Source organism: Aythya fuligula, chromosome 14 (assembly GCF_009819795.1).
Source record: "Aythya fuligula isolate bAytFul2 chromosome 14, bAytFul2.pri, whole genome shotgun sequence".
Classification (NCBI taxonomy): Eukaryota; Metazoa; Chordata; class Aves; order Anseriformes; family Anatidae; genus Aythya; species Aythya fuligula.
Genome location: NC_045572.1, coordinates 19781550 through 19799881, shown reverse-complemented (window position 1 = coordinate 19799881; position 18332 = coordinate 19781550). Strand labels below are relative to the sequence as shown.

The 18332-nt window shown below is 39.1% G+C and overlaps 1 protein-coding gene across 1 annotated transcript in view; it reads right to left on the bottom strand.

The window, feature by feature from the left end:
• The window catches only part of KDM3B (lysine demethylase 3B), a 53175-nt gene that overhangs the window by 29503 nt on the left and 5340 nt on the right, over positions 1 to 18332 (bottom strand). The window contains exons 2-8 of the mRNA XM_032196780.1: positions 12188 to 12355; positions 10690 to 10803; positions 10103 to 10208; positions 8461 to 8585; positions 7048 to 7116; positions 5526 to 6104; positions 520 to 1765 (exon numbers count right to left, since the gene is read on the bottom strand). Coding sequence (XP_032052671.1) covers positions 520 to 1765; positions 5526 to 6104; positions 7048 to 7116; positions 8461 to 8585; positions 10103 to 10208; positions 10690 to 10803; positions 12188 to 12355 — 2407 coding nt within the window. The remainder of the gene's footprint in view (positions 1 to 519; positions 1766 to 5525; positions 6105 to 7047; positions 7117 to 8460; positions 8586 to 10102; positions 10209 to 10689; positions 10804 to 12187; positions 12356 to 18332) is intronic.

The window sequence follows — 18332 nt, the reverse complement described above, 5'->3', positions numbered from 1 at the left end:
CAAGCTTCTATTAGTCTTCCATGCACCAGAACCACAGTTATTTTAAAAGTAAAAAGCCTTTGTAAAAGGAAGGGTCATCTGGTTAAATTGGGCTACACAAAGTACCAAACAGCATTTACTTACAGACATTCCAGCTTTCGCTCTCAATCCCAACACAACAATCAGCTGCTTTAGACAACACCTACAGCCCATTATCATCAAAGACTAACAGTTGGTACTTTTAATTAGGATGTAAGTTAGCAGTAAAATTAACAAATCCACACAAAAAGAATCTAATGTTTCCAAGTCTGCAGTGTAACAGTTTTGTCCAGACATATATATGCTTAAACAATTCTCAAAGTGAACACATTAATTTGCATACAAGAAGTATTAAACTTTAACCTTGTAAATATCTTGTATGTTGGCTACCCAGCATAAATGAGGTTTACACCTGTGGCTATTTCACATAGTTCATCATACAGGAGAAATACAAGTATCCCACCCCTTTATATCCAAGACAACCTACATTCAAGCTATCACCTTTTAAGGGAGCTGTGCGAGGTCGGCCCTTTGGGGCTTGTTTCCCTTTTCCTTTCCCCAGCAGCAATTCAGCATTGCGTTCTGCATTGGGACCTAGCTTTGCCATCAAGTGGTCTGGGATTCCCTTCATACAAGCCTTGGCTTGCAACTGTTCTTCAGAGTCACTCAAATCTGATAGGTCACTATTGGTACTGGAGTCTGAGTCCTGTTTGGATGTCAAGCTCCGCTCATCCAGAGAGAATCTTTTCACAGCTTCAAAGGGGGCTTTGTTCTCTTGTGGAAATTCAGACTGTGAAGAGAAAAAGCCAGGTGGATGCCTGCTAAACACATTAGAAAATGTTTTCAGAAGAGGATTGTCCTGCTGGCCAGGCCCAACAGCTGGTTTTTCTTCTGTTGGGCTGGAGGAAAGTGTGGGCATCTCAATGGGCTGCGTCAGGTTACTGCTTGGTGAGCTGGAACGGCCATTCCCTATGGTGGAAGGACTCTGAACACCAACAGCAACTGTTGAACAAGGAGTACTGGAGATCATCTTTGAGGAATCAGTTGTTATAAACAAGGTTTTCTTCTTAGCTAGACAAGAGTCTGTAGATGTGAGTGATTCTGGCCAGCCAGAAGTAGCCTTATGACCCACAGCTGTAGATGGAGTAGAAACCCCTGTCTGAGATGAAGATGCAAAGCCACTGAAAGGACTAAGTTCTGTTTTCTCAGCAAATGCCAGGAAAGGATTTGAGGGTTCCTCTCTTGATAGCTTTGGGGGCTGTAAAAATAAGTTTTCATGACTATCTGAGGGGCGAGTATTCAACAGGCCTCGTGAAAAGGCTGGAGTAAGGGTGGGCATGGATTCCACAGGCAGCTTCCGCTCCACAGAACTGCCAGACTGGGCTCCTGGTTTAGTGTCCGCTGAAAGAATTTTACCTTTGCAGGTCCCAGCACCCACATTCTCTGTACACTGCTTGAATGAGTCCCGACTGGAGGCATCTTCAGTCAAGCTCTCTGAAACGACTGTGAAGTAGTTACTGGAAGGTAGATTTTGGGACATGCATTGAAAAAACAAGTTATTGGAAAGATCAGAATCTTTCTGAGCCTCTTGTCCAGTACTACAACCAAAAGTAAACCCAGAAGACTTGCTTTCTGGAGTCACTACTCCATTTGATTGGCCTCTTCCACCCCCAAATACCAAGGTCTGGGAAGCACTTGGGAGAGAGACTCCAAATCCAGAAGAAGCCAAAAGCGAATTTCGAGAATTCTGAAACAAAATTAAAAAGCATTAGCCTAATAAAAGATTCTTATTTGATTCAACAGTACCTTGGTTGGTCTAATTACAAAACTAGTATTCTTCTTACCCACCTGCAGTAAAAAAAAAAATTAAAAAAATCTAGTAGAAGTACTGCTTACAATGAACAGACTTCTTTAATGATTGTTAGAATAATTTTTCCTACTTACAAGCTATTGAAAATAATGAGGTAAGTGTCTGTTATGTACTGAAGACACATGGAAAAAATGAACACATAATGACTTGTGCTTTAGAACAAAAGTGAGACACAAGATGCATTTGCCTAATTCACGGAAAAACAAGCAATTTAAAATGCTGTTTTGTTTCAAATCACTGGAGAGTTTTAATTGAAAGTACCTTTCAGTCATTCTCCTACAGCAAATTTGTCCTTTCAACCATTCACTGTTTCAGTACTCACCCTCCCCCACCCAGGATCATCCTGATAAGCTTCTACTTAACCAGCACCCTTAAAATACTTAACTTAGTTTGTGAAGTTAATTAAATAAACACCTCTAGCAGTTACTGAATAGCCTGTTCCTGATGACAGCCGCACATCTGTTGACTGGCACACAGGTGCTTAAGTGGTGCTCTCTAGGGGATTTGCTCAGTAGAGGTTAAGCACAACAGGCTTAATTTTTTATCATCTTTAAAAATTGAAAAAATTTCTTACTTGCAAGTTTCCATCACTGTGAAACAGAATATTCTATTGTTCTCAATTTATTCAGATTTTTCAATTCTCACAGTCAATCTTACTGTGATTATATTCTGTGACTAACTTGTTGGTTCTCTTCCTTTTCTTCAAATTTCAACTTAGAAATCTCATCAGTCATAGAGAATATTCACTGTAAGAGTATGTGGAAGGAGAATGTCTCCTCTTTTAAGAGTAAAGGCCCTTTTCCAATGCAACGAGGGATAATAAGACAGGGAGGATGCCATAAACAACAATGCAAGGGGACACAAGGCTGACCAACAATTGATACGTGATGCAGTGATGACAAAACCTGGGCAGTCACAGTAATTGATGAGGGCATGTGAGCGACAGTGTGAAGATGCTTATTCCAGTGAGGTTATCTGATGAAGAGCCTCCTCAATTTGGAAATTAAGGAAAAAGGGAAAAGCCAGAAAACAAAATACACAGATCTAACAAAAGAAACAGACAATTAAAAGAAACAAACCTCCCACTCACAGTAACTGACAGACTATATAGAAACTGCAGGAACATCAAGCAGCACTTTGCACCTGGTAAGACTGTTAACCAGGGGGTCCCCAACTGGGAAGGGTGTGAGAGTTGGTAGCGCTCTACAAACCCACAAAGGGGTGTGCAGGCAAAGGGGGGGGCAAGGAGGCACAAAGAGGAGGGGTAGGAGGAAAAAGGGCATAAGAGCTTTTAAGTGCACTTGTCTGGCTGAGCCCTGTGCCTGATCACTGCAGTCTGTCCTATCTTATGTTTTCTTATTAAATCTTAAATATTTCTCTCTCTGCATGCTGTAAGGACTAAGTGACAGCTACTGGTGAGACCTGCATGCATGCAAGTGAAAACTGGTGCCAGTTACCAGAGCCAGATCGGGGGGCTGGACAACCCTGCCCTGTGGCAGCAGTTCTTGGAGGGAGTGTGTGTCTTTTATTCCCAGACACTGTTTCAGGCATGTATCTTCCCCAAGAGTCAGCAAACTTCAAGCTGGACCAGCCCATTAGAAAGGGGGGCTTAGGTTGGTGCCAGGGTATCTTTCAGACACCAGCTCTGTTCTGGTACAACCAGTGGAATTTGAGAATATGGAGAGCTTGTGGCATGCGTGTGAGCGCCAACCAGAAAGCAGCAGTTGCATCCCTCGGCCTGGGCAGAAAACCTGGGCCTGGCCCTGGGGCACCATGCTGTGCTCCAGGAGCCAGGCAGCAGGAGGAGGTGGTGTATGCTCTTTACATCGTGTAACACTCATGGTTAACACTATTTTATTCCAAGGCCATGCTAAATAAAAACTACAGCCTCTGTGTAATATATATTACTGGTCATTAGTGTCACTGCACACCTATTATGCCGCAAACTCATGTTTAGATTGTTCCTCCTTATCAACCTCTTTTTAGTAACTTTAACAAGATATTAGTGTCCTCCCTTCCAATTCTTCCAGATATTAAAATTGCATTTTTTTCTTTTTTGAAGTCGAAGTTGTTTCAATAAACAGGAATCTTCCTTCTCCTCCCAGCCTTCCCCCCACCTCCCACAAAGCAGAAGCAAGCAGGGGTGGAAGCTGTCTCAGCACAAATAGTTTGTACTAATGTTTAGAATTACCACATTAAACATAACAATTTTTAAATGGCATATGACTATGAATGCAAGCCAAGCTTATTAAGCTCAAGGTTCCAGATGACACTGTGATAAAGTGGATAGTCCAAAGGAGTAACACACAAAATATCGACAACCAGTTTAAAAAAAAAAAAAAAAAAAAAAAAAAAGTAGTTGTGGGTGGTTTTGTGTGTGGTTCCCTCCCCAGCTGTTTGATATGGTGCTTAGTTTCTGGTCTAGTAGTCTACCTTCAGATTATAAAGCCATAGTATCAATAATGATTTAAAAGTGATTTGGTGTTGGGGAGAGGAAGGAAAGGAGAAGTGGTACCAAAATTTCTCAGCACAATGAAAGTATTTCCTTAATACCAATGACGACAGATACAATTTTGACAGTTCACTTATGCACCGTGTAGTTGATTACAACTCTTTGTTTTTTTTCCTCTGGGCAGGGAATGAGAGATGAAAATGAATAACAAAGGTCATATTGTTATCTAACAATGTTATTATGCAACTCTCCTGTCTTCTGCAACTTAATTTCTGCTTTATCCATTACCATCTATGAATCCTTGTCTTGAGGTAAACATTTTGCTTTCCCCCCTAATTCCATTAGCCAATACAAAAGATAGAAGAAAGCAGCCCATTTAAACTCCTGGAAATCTCATTGGAATCTCTAGTACATCTTCTATTATATTCACTTATTTATACAGTAGAAAAAGCTTTTTTTTTTTTTCCTGTACTCCTTACTGAGTTGGGGTTTAGTTTTTGTTTTTATAAGCTTTCCTTTGATTACTTAAAAATTAGAAGTTTCCTTTCTACTTTTCCGATTGAAAACAAGGATATGCAACTGAAAAATCCTTGAGCCACTTCCCTGCTGAGCTCTTAATACCTAAAGATACCCATCTCAGATGTTTCAATTACTTCTTTGCTTTCAGCATCAGATAGTATATAATGCTATTGGCTCATTTTTCTACTATGTACACATCTTTGTTCTAAGAGACAAACTGGGAATCTATGAAGGGTTCTCAAAATGTAGCCTCATATAACTTAAATGTTCATGTTCTCATGCACATTTGTTGATATAAAGGCAAGATATTTTAAGTAGGTTATCTTCCATGTGACATGACAAAATGAGTTACATAAAGTACAGTATTCAAAGTCATTTTAGGGTTGCATTGTCTAATTTCTCAGATTAAGGCTGAATAAAACCAGAGTGCTCAAAAGTTCACTAAAAAGTTGTCTCTTACAAGTTCTTTATCAAGCATCACTTTCTTTTGGATCCTTTCTTAGATCAGATGATAGAAAGGTTATTTTCTTTGAAAAGAAGGGATTAATCAAAGAAAAAGTAGTCCAGTACAGTTCCATGTACACACTTTGTACCAGGAACATGTTGCAAAAGATCTGCTGGCAAATACACATTTTTCTTGAACATGCTGGATCATGAGCTACTCACCTCTCCCTGGGCTTGTGATCGGTTTGTTTTCAATTTGTCCTGTCCAGTAACAGCTGGCAAACTGGTATCAGAGATTCTCACAGTTGTTGGTGTCAAAGCAGTTGTAGTAACTGTGGTTGAAGAAGTCACTGTGCCTTGGCCAACCTGTTCCAGTGATTTTCCTGCCTCTTTACATCCAGATCCAACTAGTAACGCTTGTCCAGCCACAGCAGAAAATGGAGTGAAGGGTAATGCTGTGTCACCACCAACTGGTTCATCTTGGACTACTAGTGTTCGACCATTCTCTTTGGTGTAAGTGGCAAAGCGAATATTGCGATTAATTTGAGGAATGAATGAAGGCAACTGCTTGGCCCTTGGATCCAGTCCTGTTTCACTGTTGGAGCCGCCTTTCCACAGACCTCTGCTTGCCTCACCTCCATCACTGCCATTGCTATCCACCTCACCCTTCTCCTTTAGCTTCTTTGTTGCAGGATCACACCCAGAATCTGAAGCATTTTTTCTCCTCCGTCCATCTTTTCCCTCCAAACTTTCTTTCTTCTTTTTCCCTTTAGACGATTTAGCTGCTTTAAGGCCCCCTCCCTACAACAGACAAAACCATACAACCACTGAACAGAATAAACTAGTCTACATGTTCAAAGACCATTTTCTCTATTAGAATGAGGAATAATGATGCTACCCTAAACTTAGAAACGTTTATTTTAAACAGATCTAAAAGATACAACACAAACACAGAACACAAGCATGAACGATCTTTTTTTGTTTGTTTTGTTTTTGCTTTTGTTTGCTATCGTTTTTTTAACTAGCATAGGATCTACATAGCAAGTCTTTTAGCTGAGCTATTTTGCTGCAGCACATGCTGTATCATAGCAGATTTTGGGGAACACAAAACACGGCCAGCGTAATTCTTGCTAATGTATGAAAGATATTTACACACTAACTTATGCAACAAGTCTAATAATCCTGATGGTTCTTTTCAGGGGCAAACATCTTGTTCACTACCCAAAGTCTGTAATTTTTAACTGCAGGATATAACATGCACTTTTAGACTAGGGTAAAAACAGGTCCAGAAGTTATCATGTAATCTCTCAACTGAAGCAATGAAATGCCACAAGCATACAAGTCTGCTTCAGAAAGGACAGATAATATATATATATTTTTAAATGCCTAACATGATCTGTGGAAAAGCAAAGGGTGATCCTGTTAAATGAAGGCACTGAGCACACAGACATTCTTTGTTAGAGAACTACCCCTTAAAATGGAACACAACCACCCTGATTACTGAACTCCTTCAACACCCATGCTGAACTTAGTATAACAGGCCTAAGCTAAAAGAAAATAGATTGTTTAAAGGAAGGTATGACCATTTCTCAGAGGGGTAAAGAAAGTTTTCCTCCTTCAGTTGCATTACCAAAAGCCTGCAGTGAACACATCAGTATTCAGTTGTTCCCATGTTTAAATGTTTTATATCTAGATCATTACCAAGTTTCATATTATATATACAAGATCTGAACTGTCGCAGTACCTCACTTGGAGAAGTGTTATCCATCACCACATGAATCAGTCGAGGATCCACTGACTTTATTTCACCACTCTAATTTTTATGCAGATTGATATTGAGGAGGTAGGAGGAACAAGAGAAGAGGTTAGTTTTTAGTTCAGAGCATACAATATCAACATAAGAGACCTTAAACTCTCTGCGGCCCATCTCTCATCTGCCCTTTCTTTTTGTCCATTCTCTCACCAACAGTACAACCTTTCAGTTTACCTTCTATTCTTTTGCTCCTTCTCAGTCAATAAAACTTTCCTACTGTTTTGATTTGATTCCTACTGTTATTTTCTTATATATTTGTTCTACTGAGCAACTCTATTTGCAACTCTTGTTGCACTAAGCACATCTCTCTAAATCCATTTTAGTATTGTTCCAGTATTCTGCACCTTCAATGTGCCAGATGTAGAAAAGTCTACTGGAAGGAAACACCTCAGTTTATGCTAACAATCCCCATTGGTATCTCCCCAAAATGAGCAATGACTACCCAATCTTTGTAGCTGTGCATGAAGGTTACCTTTTTATCTGACAGTAGATACACAATAAATTGGCTTCTTTCCTGGCATGCATCTGTAGAAAGCATATACTCCACAATTTCAATGTCTCTCCAAAGTACCAGAATTATTAACCATACACGGTATATTTTTTTCCTGTGCATGAGCAATAGATCTAGTACTCAGAGTGCAAGATTACTGCACATGCATACAGATTCAGTGCATTTGTTCTGCATGTATTTATTGCATATGGAAAAGGCTACAGGGGAAAAAAAAAAAAGAATGTTCCTATAGTAATTTCCACACAGACCCACAGACCTGTTCCTAGTTGCTCCTGACAAAGGAAGCCACTAGGAGCAGGCTGCTGGTAAGGCTGAGCAACTTGTCAGACTCCAGAATCACATAAAGCAAACCAAATACTGATTGTAACAGGGCAAACAGCCAAAACTAAACTACACCAATCAAATCTGTTTAGACTAAGGCTTCATCTTCTGTGATGCACTTGCTTCAAACTACTTCTGCAACCTGTCAGATACAAGTTGAGACATGGAATAGAAAAAACACAGCATTACAGAACCAGAAAGGAGCTTTCTCTACAACATCAAGCTCTCAAATTTTTTCAGTAGTTAGTATTTTCTCACATAGAGATCATTTTCAAAGGAGTTCCTACAGATTCTTTTATATAAGTGGGCTGTATACCATCATTTATTGGGAGAAGTCATCACAACAGAAAAAAAATAATCCATAAAGCCCACACAATAAAACGCACACACACACAGTAAAAACAACCAAGTAGCCAAGAACCAAAAGTTCAAGTTTTGGTGAAGCTGTCATTCTCCATGAAACACTCAGAAATAGTATTTAGAATGCTCAAAGCAGTGCTGAATATTTTTACCTCAGTCACAGACACTTCCATAAGACGAGTTATTGGGTCTTGATGGCTCACAACACCACAGAGCCAGCTGTTCTCATCCTCTGGTTGGTAAACCTTAACTCTTTGGCCTTGGATGCTGTAAGGAACTGGAAAACAAGCACTTTGAGCACATCTTCCAGACAAGCTTAGCGTCATACAAGGATCATACGTGCACAGAAGTGCCAGCTTTCAAGTTGAAGAAAATTAAAATGCTAGGGCTTCTGCTATACATTTTGCATAAGCAACTCATTCTACTGTAAGATGTCAATAAGCCCTCATAGCTCTAAGTCCAAATTACTGTAAAGGCAAAATTCATTCAGTTTACATATTTTATTAAACCAACAGACACCAAATCCCCATTATGTTCACCTTCAAAAATAATACAGTGGCCTACCTCTAAGGTGGACACCTAACCTATGAACCCAAATTCTGGATGGAAAAATGATTTTAGCACTCGAATTAGAAGATCCCAATGGATAACCAAAAGCTACAATCAGGCTTAAATCCTAATATGCAATCCAGATAATAACTAGGATATTAACGCTGTGCTCAACAGCTTTGGTAACACAGTATTTGCAACTTAAATGATTCATGCATTAATTATAAAAATGAAGGAATTCGATGTAACAAAGGGAAAATTTCTCTGGTCCAAAAAAATCAACAAGTACAGAGCAACTTCATTTCTAAATTTCCAGAATTATAGAACAGAATCATAGAACAGCACCAACACTTTTGTCCTGGTTTCAGTTAGAATAATTTTCTTCCTAGTAGCTGGTAGAATGCTATGTTTTGGCTTAGGATGAGAAGAGTGCTGATAACACCCCGATGTTTTAATTGTTGCAGAGCAATGCTTATACTAAGCCAAGGACATCTCAGCTTCTTGCTCTGTCCTGCCAACGGGCAGGCTGGGGGTGCAGTAAGAGCTGGGAGGGGACAGACCCAGGACAGGTGACCCAAACTAGCCAAAGGGGTATTCCATAGCATCTGACGTCATGCTAAACAATATATAGGGGTGGCTAGCCAGGGGAGGGGGCCGGACTGCTGGGGGTTAGGCTGGGCATCGGTCAGCGGGTGGTGAGCAATTGCATTGTGCATCACTTGTTTGAACACATTATTATTAGTAGTACTATTATCATCATTGTATTATTGTTATTATTATTATTTTCCTGTCTTATTAAACTGTCTTTATCTCAACTCATGGGCTTCACTTTCCCTTTCTCTCCCCCGTCCCAGAGAGGGAGGGGGGAGGGTGAGCGAATGGCTGTGTGGTGTTTAGCTGCCGGCCAGGTTAAACCATGACAACTTTAAAAACTCAAAACAAGGAAGATTAAAATCAAGAAAGTTGTAAATACATGCACATTATCAATAGTACGATGTCCTACTTTAACCAGATCTTCAGTGATCATACACAGCAGGTATTTCCAGTTGTATCTCAGCAGCATACTTACTGGCATTCATCTCAAAATATTGCTTCTTTGTAAAGAGCTTGCAAAAAAACACAGAAAACCAATCTTCCAAACCAACAGTAACAGATACTATTACTATTTCCCTTCACAAATCCCAGAATAACATAATCGTTCCCCAACAGTCAAAGTAGTTCTGAGAAAGAAAAACACAGTATTACCTCTACTAAATATCTCCTGAAGTTTCTGGTCACTGAACAATGCATTAACAGATTCTCTTAGTGAAGGCTGTTCCTGGAGAATCTGATGCTGACTCTCTGTTCCCATCTGCCAACAACAAACAGTTTTAATATAAAAGTAAAGTGCTTTAAGGTAAAAGAGGCATGAGTTTGAGGGAGAGCTCTTCTTGGACTGCTTTCAGACATTAAATAAAACAAAAACAAGAGTACAATTCAGAAGAAACATTGCTGAACATGACAGGGGAAAAAAAAAAAAAAAAAGGGACTAGCTATGGAAAAGCTGTTGTTAAACTTCCATTGCAATTATCATCTACACAACGCTTAACGGACAGCTCTCAAATTGACCAAGATAGGCAGGAACCAGGACTTTTAGAATGCAGATGAAGTTAGTATAGGTACCTGGAATAGCAGAAAAGGAAATCCAAAGACATGATAGGGCAGTGAGTGGAGGAAGACAAGAATATGGAAGTGGAACAGTACAGAAGTTTTAAGAAAAAAAAAAAAAAAAAAAAGATTGTCACACAGAGCATGAAGTTAAATTTGCACTAATCTGAACACCATTCAAATACCTGAAACAAACGTAATCCACTGGCATCAGACAGGAAACGTAAGTGTCTGTCCAGAAGAAACTCCACTGGGACCACAGAGCCTAAACCTAGCTTATCCACTAGAGGAGTGAAGGTCTGTGGTAAACAACAGAAAATGAAGATTATACAAATGACCAAGCACACATATAGACCAAGAGCAGTTGTTTTCATATGCTATTTAAGTATCAAAAAATAAAGTTTAATTTTTCAACCTGCATTTCCTAGTACCTGAGTTTTAATGCAAATTATTACTCATTATGTTTAAGCAAATAATTCTTGCAAGTGTGTCATATAACAAGACAATATATTGCAGAAAATCGGCTCCATATCTTCATTACAACTTAAAGCAGAACTGAAAACTTGTTTTGTGATATTTGATTTTTCATAGGTAAGCACCTTCTGATGCTCAGGTTAAAAAAAAAATTCCTGAGTTAACAGTTCAAGCTATGCTATGCATTTCAGGTATAGCCTTCTGAAAGGAGCGTTTTCATTTCTGCACAGAAGTGCAAGTACTTCGTAGGCATGTTAATGAATGGGAGCATTTCTTGCTACTGTTCTGTGCAAAGATGAAGTTCATACCAGGTGTGCTATTGATAGCACAAACTGTAGAACAAATTACTAATGGAAGAATAATATCTAGCAGAATCAGAATGATAACATTACAATATAACTTGCTGATGCAAGATGAAGATGCCAACCACTGGAGTCTTTGAAATGTGTAATCTGTCTCATGCTCACACTTAATCATGTGTTAAAATCACGTTTGACATTTTTGCCTTAACAGATCATCAAATTTGTTCACACTCTAGTCTCCTGTACATGACAGTATGAATATCAAATGCAGTGCACATTTAGTCTCCCATTGAAAGGGAGAACTCACCTATAGGAAAAACACTGCCTACAAAACCTCTGCTATAAAGGTCTGGCTTTCTTCTGACTTAAGACAACTGCAGTAAAGAAACCCTCAGAGCGAGATGCAGTGCTGAACTTGTTGCTTTGAGCTCAAGTGTCCATTTAAAACAACAAGTTCAGATTCTACCAAGGCACAAGGTCCTTGATTGGCAAATGCATTTCAATGGTCTCACACCCTATTAAAAAGCATAGAGTAGGATCTCAAGCAGAGACCCTACTTATTCTCACAATTTAAAAAATCCTGTCACAGTCAAAGTTCTAAAATAGGGAAAAATAATCTTTGATGTATTTATCACATTTCTGTGGACATACTGGTAAGAGATACTTCATTTCTGTGAGGCAACAGCATTCAATTTCTGGGGCATGAACTAGAAGCAAGTGCCTCTCAGATGTTTTTTCCACGGGCACTAAAACTCCCAGTTACTTACTCTCCTATTTACCATTTAAAAAACCTGTCTCCAGGCAATTTTTGGTACCTGCAGAGTGGTGTACTATTCAAGCCTTGTGTTTCATTGTACTGCCCATGCAAATCTCTGAGGATACAAGAACTTTTTGGTCAAATACTCACCAGTGCAGGCCACTGTGTAGGTGAGACTCGAGTCCCCTGAAGCATAACTGGATCATTTCGAGGTGCCCAAACCAACGATCCTTCCAGCAACAACACTATAACTTCTTCAGCATGGACTTTCACCCAGGCATGTTGCTTCCAGTTACAGCCATCAAATTCCACAAAGATCTGATTAAAAAAAGTAATTTAGTCCTTTTCAGACAGAGTAGAAAAAAATCAGTTTTTACAATTCCTATTGATGAGAATACAGCAGTTTTAATCAGAAAAATTGGGGTTAGTATTTTAACGATAACACTGAGAACCATCACATCTGCATAACTATTATGTTTCAAAAGAAACTGGACTAGAATTCACAGCAACTACTAAACTATGAAAATTCATTTATTCCCCAAACACACACTACTAGTTCCAAATGCTGCATTTCTCTGCACAAAACTAAAGATCTGAAACTTATTTATCCCAAAATGCAACTGATGACCCAAAGCAAGCCTCTTGTACATTGGGATTGCTAGAGAATTTACAGACTCCTACTTGGCATTTCAACAGACAGCCTGTATCAGTACAGATAGCTTTATAACTGACATTTACCAAATCGAATCCTTCAGACAGGAAAGCCTGTGTTTATGAAAACCACTCTCTATCAGAAATTTTGTGTCACCTTGAACATTAAACTTCCTGAACCAAATGCAAGTATTTCTGATGGCATCTAGAAATACTTACTAGATTTTTAATGACGTTTTAAGTACAACACAAATTGTACTACAATTCTAAATCACTGTTCTCAGATACCATTCTCATTTCTCCCTGTCACAAAGGGCAAATACTAAATCCATATGCAAGAATGCTAAGAACAGGAACAGGTTACAGGTCTCATTCCATGCCCTAACAATTAGTGCTATTAAATGTTAAAATGAAGTTGCATTCCAATCTTTCAGATACAGAACTTACATACTACACACATGTAACCAAAAATAAGTCAGGTGAACAGAAAGAATTCCTAGTCAGTTAAGAAAGACCTTAATCTGAATAGTCAAAACAGAGTTTTGTAATAATTGCAAGATCATTGAGGGTAACAGACCCCTCTCTGCTTTACCAGTAATCCTCATTAATAGAGGTACTGGAGACCACTCATTCTCTTCTTCCCCACCCCTTCCTCCAGACTCAAAATCTGTCCAGCAAGAGAGGGAAAAAACATGAAGCAGCTTTCCTGATGAATTCTTTATCTCCATTACTTCCTAAGCTGCCCTGCAGAGAAAGACAAATGTGTTTTACCACATATCTTTCCTCAAATTCAACAAGTTTCAGCAATAAAGAAAGTTTGACTGAACACCTTTTCTGTTTCTGGGCCCGTACCTTTCTTAATAATATATCTGTGCTACTATGGTACCTATGTGCTACTATATGGTTTATGGCAGTAAAATATGACATGAAGAAAGGACTATCATGTTAAGAGTAGAAAGAGGAATTGCTTGTTTGTATGTATGACATTAGTCAGGTAATCATCTTATAATTCTCTTATGTTACATGAAAAAGTTGGCCAAAATGAACTTCTGGAATGATGCTAGCTAGATGCTAGAAATATACTTCTTCTTTTAAGATACTCAAGAATTTGATGAAAAGGAATAGAGGTTTTATAAACAACTACACAGAAAAAACACTTCTTGCTAGCTGTCCTGGTTTCAGTTAGGACAGAGTTAATTTTCTTCCTAGCAGCTGGTAGGGTGCTATGTTTTGGCTTAGGATGAGAAGAGTGCTGATAACACACTGATGTTTTAGTTGTTGCAGAGCAGCGCTTACACCAAGCCAAGGACGTCTCAGCTTCTCGCTCTGTCCTGCCAGCAGGCAGGCTGGGGGTGCAGCAGGAGCTGGGAGGGGACAGACCCAGGACAGCTGACCCAAACTGGCCAAAGGGGTATTCCATCCTGTCTGGGGTCATGCTGAACAATATACAGGGGTGGCTAGCCGGGACAGGTGAGGCAGCTGCTTGGGGTTAGGCTGGGCTAACTCAGCGGGTGGTGAGCAATTGCATTGTGCATCACTTGTTTGTACACATTATTAGTAGTACTATTAGCATCATTATTGATATTATTATTATTTATTATTATTATTTTTCTGTCTTAATAAGCCGTCTTTATCTCGACTCACAGGCTTCACTTTCCCGTTTCTCTCCCCCATCCCAGAGAGGGAGTGAGGAGGGTGAGCTGTGTGGTATGTAGCTGCTGGCTGGGTTAAACCACAACACTAGCAAAACTCCTTAAAGTAGTTGGCAAGGATTAATAAAGGCAGCCAAATTCAAACAAGCAGTAAAGCAAAGCTTACTGCCCTGACCCAAAGAAATAAGGATAGCTATTTATTTCTTTATACAAGACTTGAGTCAACTTATCTTGTGAGACACATGAAATCAGACTATACGTAAATTTCTTCCAGTCTTAACCTATGAGGCACCTCACATTTCTATGAATCATTATAAATTGATAAATTGGAAAAGCTCTACTTTTAGCTCCAAATTTAACAAGTTACTCCTTGGTTTAAAACACAAAACAATGCAGAACAAAAACAAATTCACCACAGTGCTAGAAAAAATAGTATTTGATGCACTTCTAGATGGGTGTTCCACATTTCTTTAAGATGCTTACTAAAAATTGTGAGAAATACTGCGACTGTCAGCAATAGCAATGCTTCTGTTACTTAACTCAGAAAACAGACTTTGCATTTTTTGTTGTCGTTTTGTTTTTTGAAACCTCAGATCCAGAATCTGGGTCAAAAAGAGAGCAAAGTAGAACAACATTATCATATTAAGCTCATCTCTCTTCCTTGCAAAACAGAGAAGTCATGGCAAGTTTGTTTTACACGCTTTATGTCCAATACTCAGTTTTCTTCCACTTTGGTATACAAGAAGCAACAAATATCACATACATGTATATAATATATATATAATATATATAATATTCTTTTATACAAGAAGGAATACATATTATATGCATATTATATATATATACACACACACACACAGCCTGACAAACTTTGATTTACAACCAGCAAAGGAAGGCACTATTAATTCTAAACCAATACCAGGTAGAGTATTTTCCTCAACACAGATACAGAGAGCAGATGTTCCAATCCAATGCAACATCACACATCGTATTAGCAAAAATTACGCCAGTATTTTCCAAAAGATCACACCAAAGGACTGCAAGCCTCAAGACAAACAGCTACATTTTTACTTCCTGTTTCCAGAATCTACAATTGAAACTGCTTTCTGTGTACTGGGTATGCAAGAAGCAGAAGCTGACTTGCAGAGCACACTACACATACATTACTTTTTACGACTACTAAATATAACTACAGCGTATTCTTCAACTGATGCCTCATACACTTAGTGGGTATGAGAAAACCACTAAAGGAATCCTGAAAGATAAGCCTAAAGCAAGGACAGATTAGACAGACTCGAGAGCAAATAACAAATATTTGCTTTTGATATTTAAAGTGGTATACAGCAATACTCTACCTTTGTTGTAAAACTCAGAAGCTTTAAGCAAAGCTGTTGCATTATAGATTAAAAAAAAAAAAAAAAAAAAAAAAGGAGGTTCTCAGTTTAATTTGAAAACACTCTAGTTTTGTGTCAAAAGGGAAATGTCTGCATGCTAAAGCCCTGGAAACCCTGGAATAAATTATCTCTCCAATATATCAATGGCCCTGCAATTTGTGGGGTCACATATACTACCAGCTGCTGGCCCTTCCACGTTTGCTCACAACCAGTTCAGACAACCCACTGATAACAACAGCAACTGCGCTTTTCTAATACCAAAACTTTTGAACAGTGATATTGATGATATCAACAGGATATGCAATTAGTGCCAGTATGTCTGTATTGCATAAAAGAAAAAAAATGATGCTGCTTAGACAAAACGTGACTGCAAGATTTCCCAAGTTCTCCTATACCAAAAAATGCCTTCCTTAGTCAATATTTAATTACAAAGAATAACAATTTTAGTATTTTTTTTTTTTATCTACAAAAGTGTTGTTGCAACTCAAAAAAAACAGAGGGTACACGAACACCTGTAATTCTCCTAGCTTCCCCTCCTTTTATTTAGTTGCCTGTCCGTCCCAAGAAAAGTGATGCCAGAAAGCAGAGCTGTTGCTCTACTTTATTTGATATACAACAACAGCCTGAAGTGTTTGTCTAGAAGGCAGTTTTGTGTAGCTGCTACACTAACACTCAGGTCTTAATACACTCTAGAGAACTATAGCCTGGTTCAAATAGAATTTCTCCCCAAATTTTCTAACACCAATTCCACTACAAAAGTAGTAACAAAACAAAAGACGTAGTATAGATAGGACGCAGATATTGGTCTTTTTCATCACATTACACAGGCTACAAACATGGTATCTGATAGAACTACTGGAGTTTATTGCATTATAATTTGCACAAAAGACTAATGTAGATGCTATCTACGATAAACATAAGAAAAACTTTACATTTTAGGGCTTTATGTAATTAGGAAAAAAAAAAGGAAGCAAAAAAATCCAAGTTCAAAAATATCCCTTAAAATGGTCTTAAATTTTACCTAGTTTTGAAAGGAAGGGTGGTCCATCAGTTGCTAGAGAGTAGCCAGAGACCCAGGTTCAATTCCCTGCTCCATCAGAGGCTTCCTGCATGGCCTTGGTCAAGCCATTTATTCTCACTGGCTGAGTTTCCCCATCTGTAAATTGGAATAATAGTACTTATGCCCAGAAAGGAGGCACTGGTAGGAATCTATTGCAGGCTACCAAGTAAAACTGGGTAACAGGTCTGTCCATGACCTCTTACTCATTAAGATGTTGAAAGAAAAGAACTCCATTGTCAACAAGTAGGAGGGGAAATAAGAAGGTAGATATAGATACTGAGATTTCAACTTGTGAGACATCTGAGATCTCATGCAGCTAGTACCACCATTACTTAGATCTACAAAATTAAACTCTAGCAGTATTCTAATAGCTAATCCATCCAAAGAGTTATTTTGGAATCCATTATGGCAGACAACAGTTAAGTTTACACCTATGCACAAAAAAACTTTGAAGCATGATTACTGATTTTTTCTTACAAGAAAAACATCTACCTGAAATATATATTTGCTATGTGTGTTTAGAATGGCTGATTCCCAAAACAAGGAAAACTAAGGAAAAAATCAGGGAGAAAAATCTACCTTTGAAATAATTTATATTGAGCCAGATAACAAATGGATTTGAACATATGGCCCAAAACCCCACAATTACTACAAGAAACAACTATGCTCAAAGCTGATACTGATTAATAATTATCACAAAATAGTTAGAATCATAGAATATCCTGAGTTGGAAGGGACCCTTAAGGATCATCAAGTCCAACTCTTGACACCGCACAGGTCTACCCAAAAGTTCAGACCAGTTGAGGTTGTAAAGGACCTCTGGAGGTCATCTGGTCCAGCCCCCTGCTCAGGCAGAGATATCCAGAGCCAATTTCCCAGGTCCATGTCCACAAAACTTCTGAGCATCTGCAAAGAGGGAGACTCAACTACCTCTCTAGGCAATCTCTGCAAAAGTCTGATCACCCTCACAGTGGAAATCTGCTTCCTGATGTGCAGACAGACCCTCCCGTGTTCCAGTTTGTGCTCATGGTCTCCTGTCCTGGCACTGTGCACCACTGAAAAGAGCTTGACTCTGTCCTTACTGTATCCTCCCTTCAGGTATTTATGTACATTCATAAGATTCCCCCATGCCTTCTCCTCTCCAGGCTGATGAGTATTATCCCATGGTACTGTACCACGCAGACCCCTGAAGAGGCCAAAGTCTGCTCTCCCAAAGTCCAGGGCTGTGAGCTAGCTATTCACCCTTTTCACTGGCCTACAGATCTTGAACTCCAGCATTTCATGGTCACTGCAGCCAAGGCTGCCACTGACCTGCATATTCCCAACATGTCCTGCATTATTGGTGAGAACAAGGCTCAGCAGAGCACCTCTCCTCATGGGCTTCTCTACTGCTTGGGGAAGGAAGCTGGCATCAACACCTTCCAGGAACCTTCTGAATTGCTTATGTCCTGCTGTGTTGTCCCTCCAACAGGTCTCAGGGTGGTTTAAGTTCCCCATGAGAACCAGGGCCTGCAAACAGGAAGCTGCTTCTATCTGAA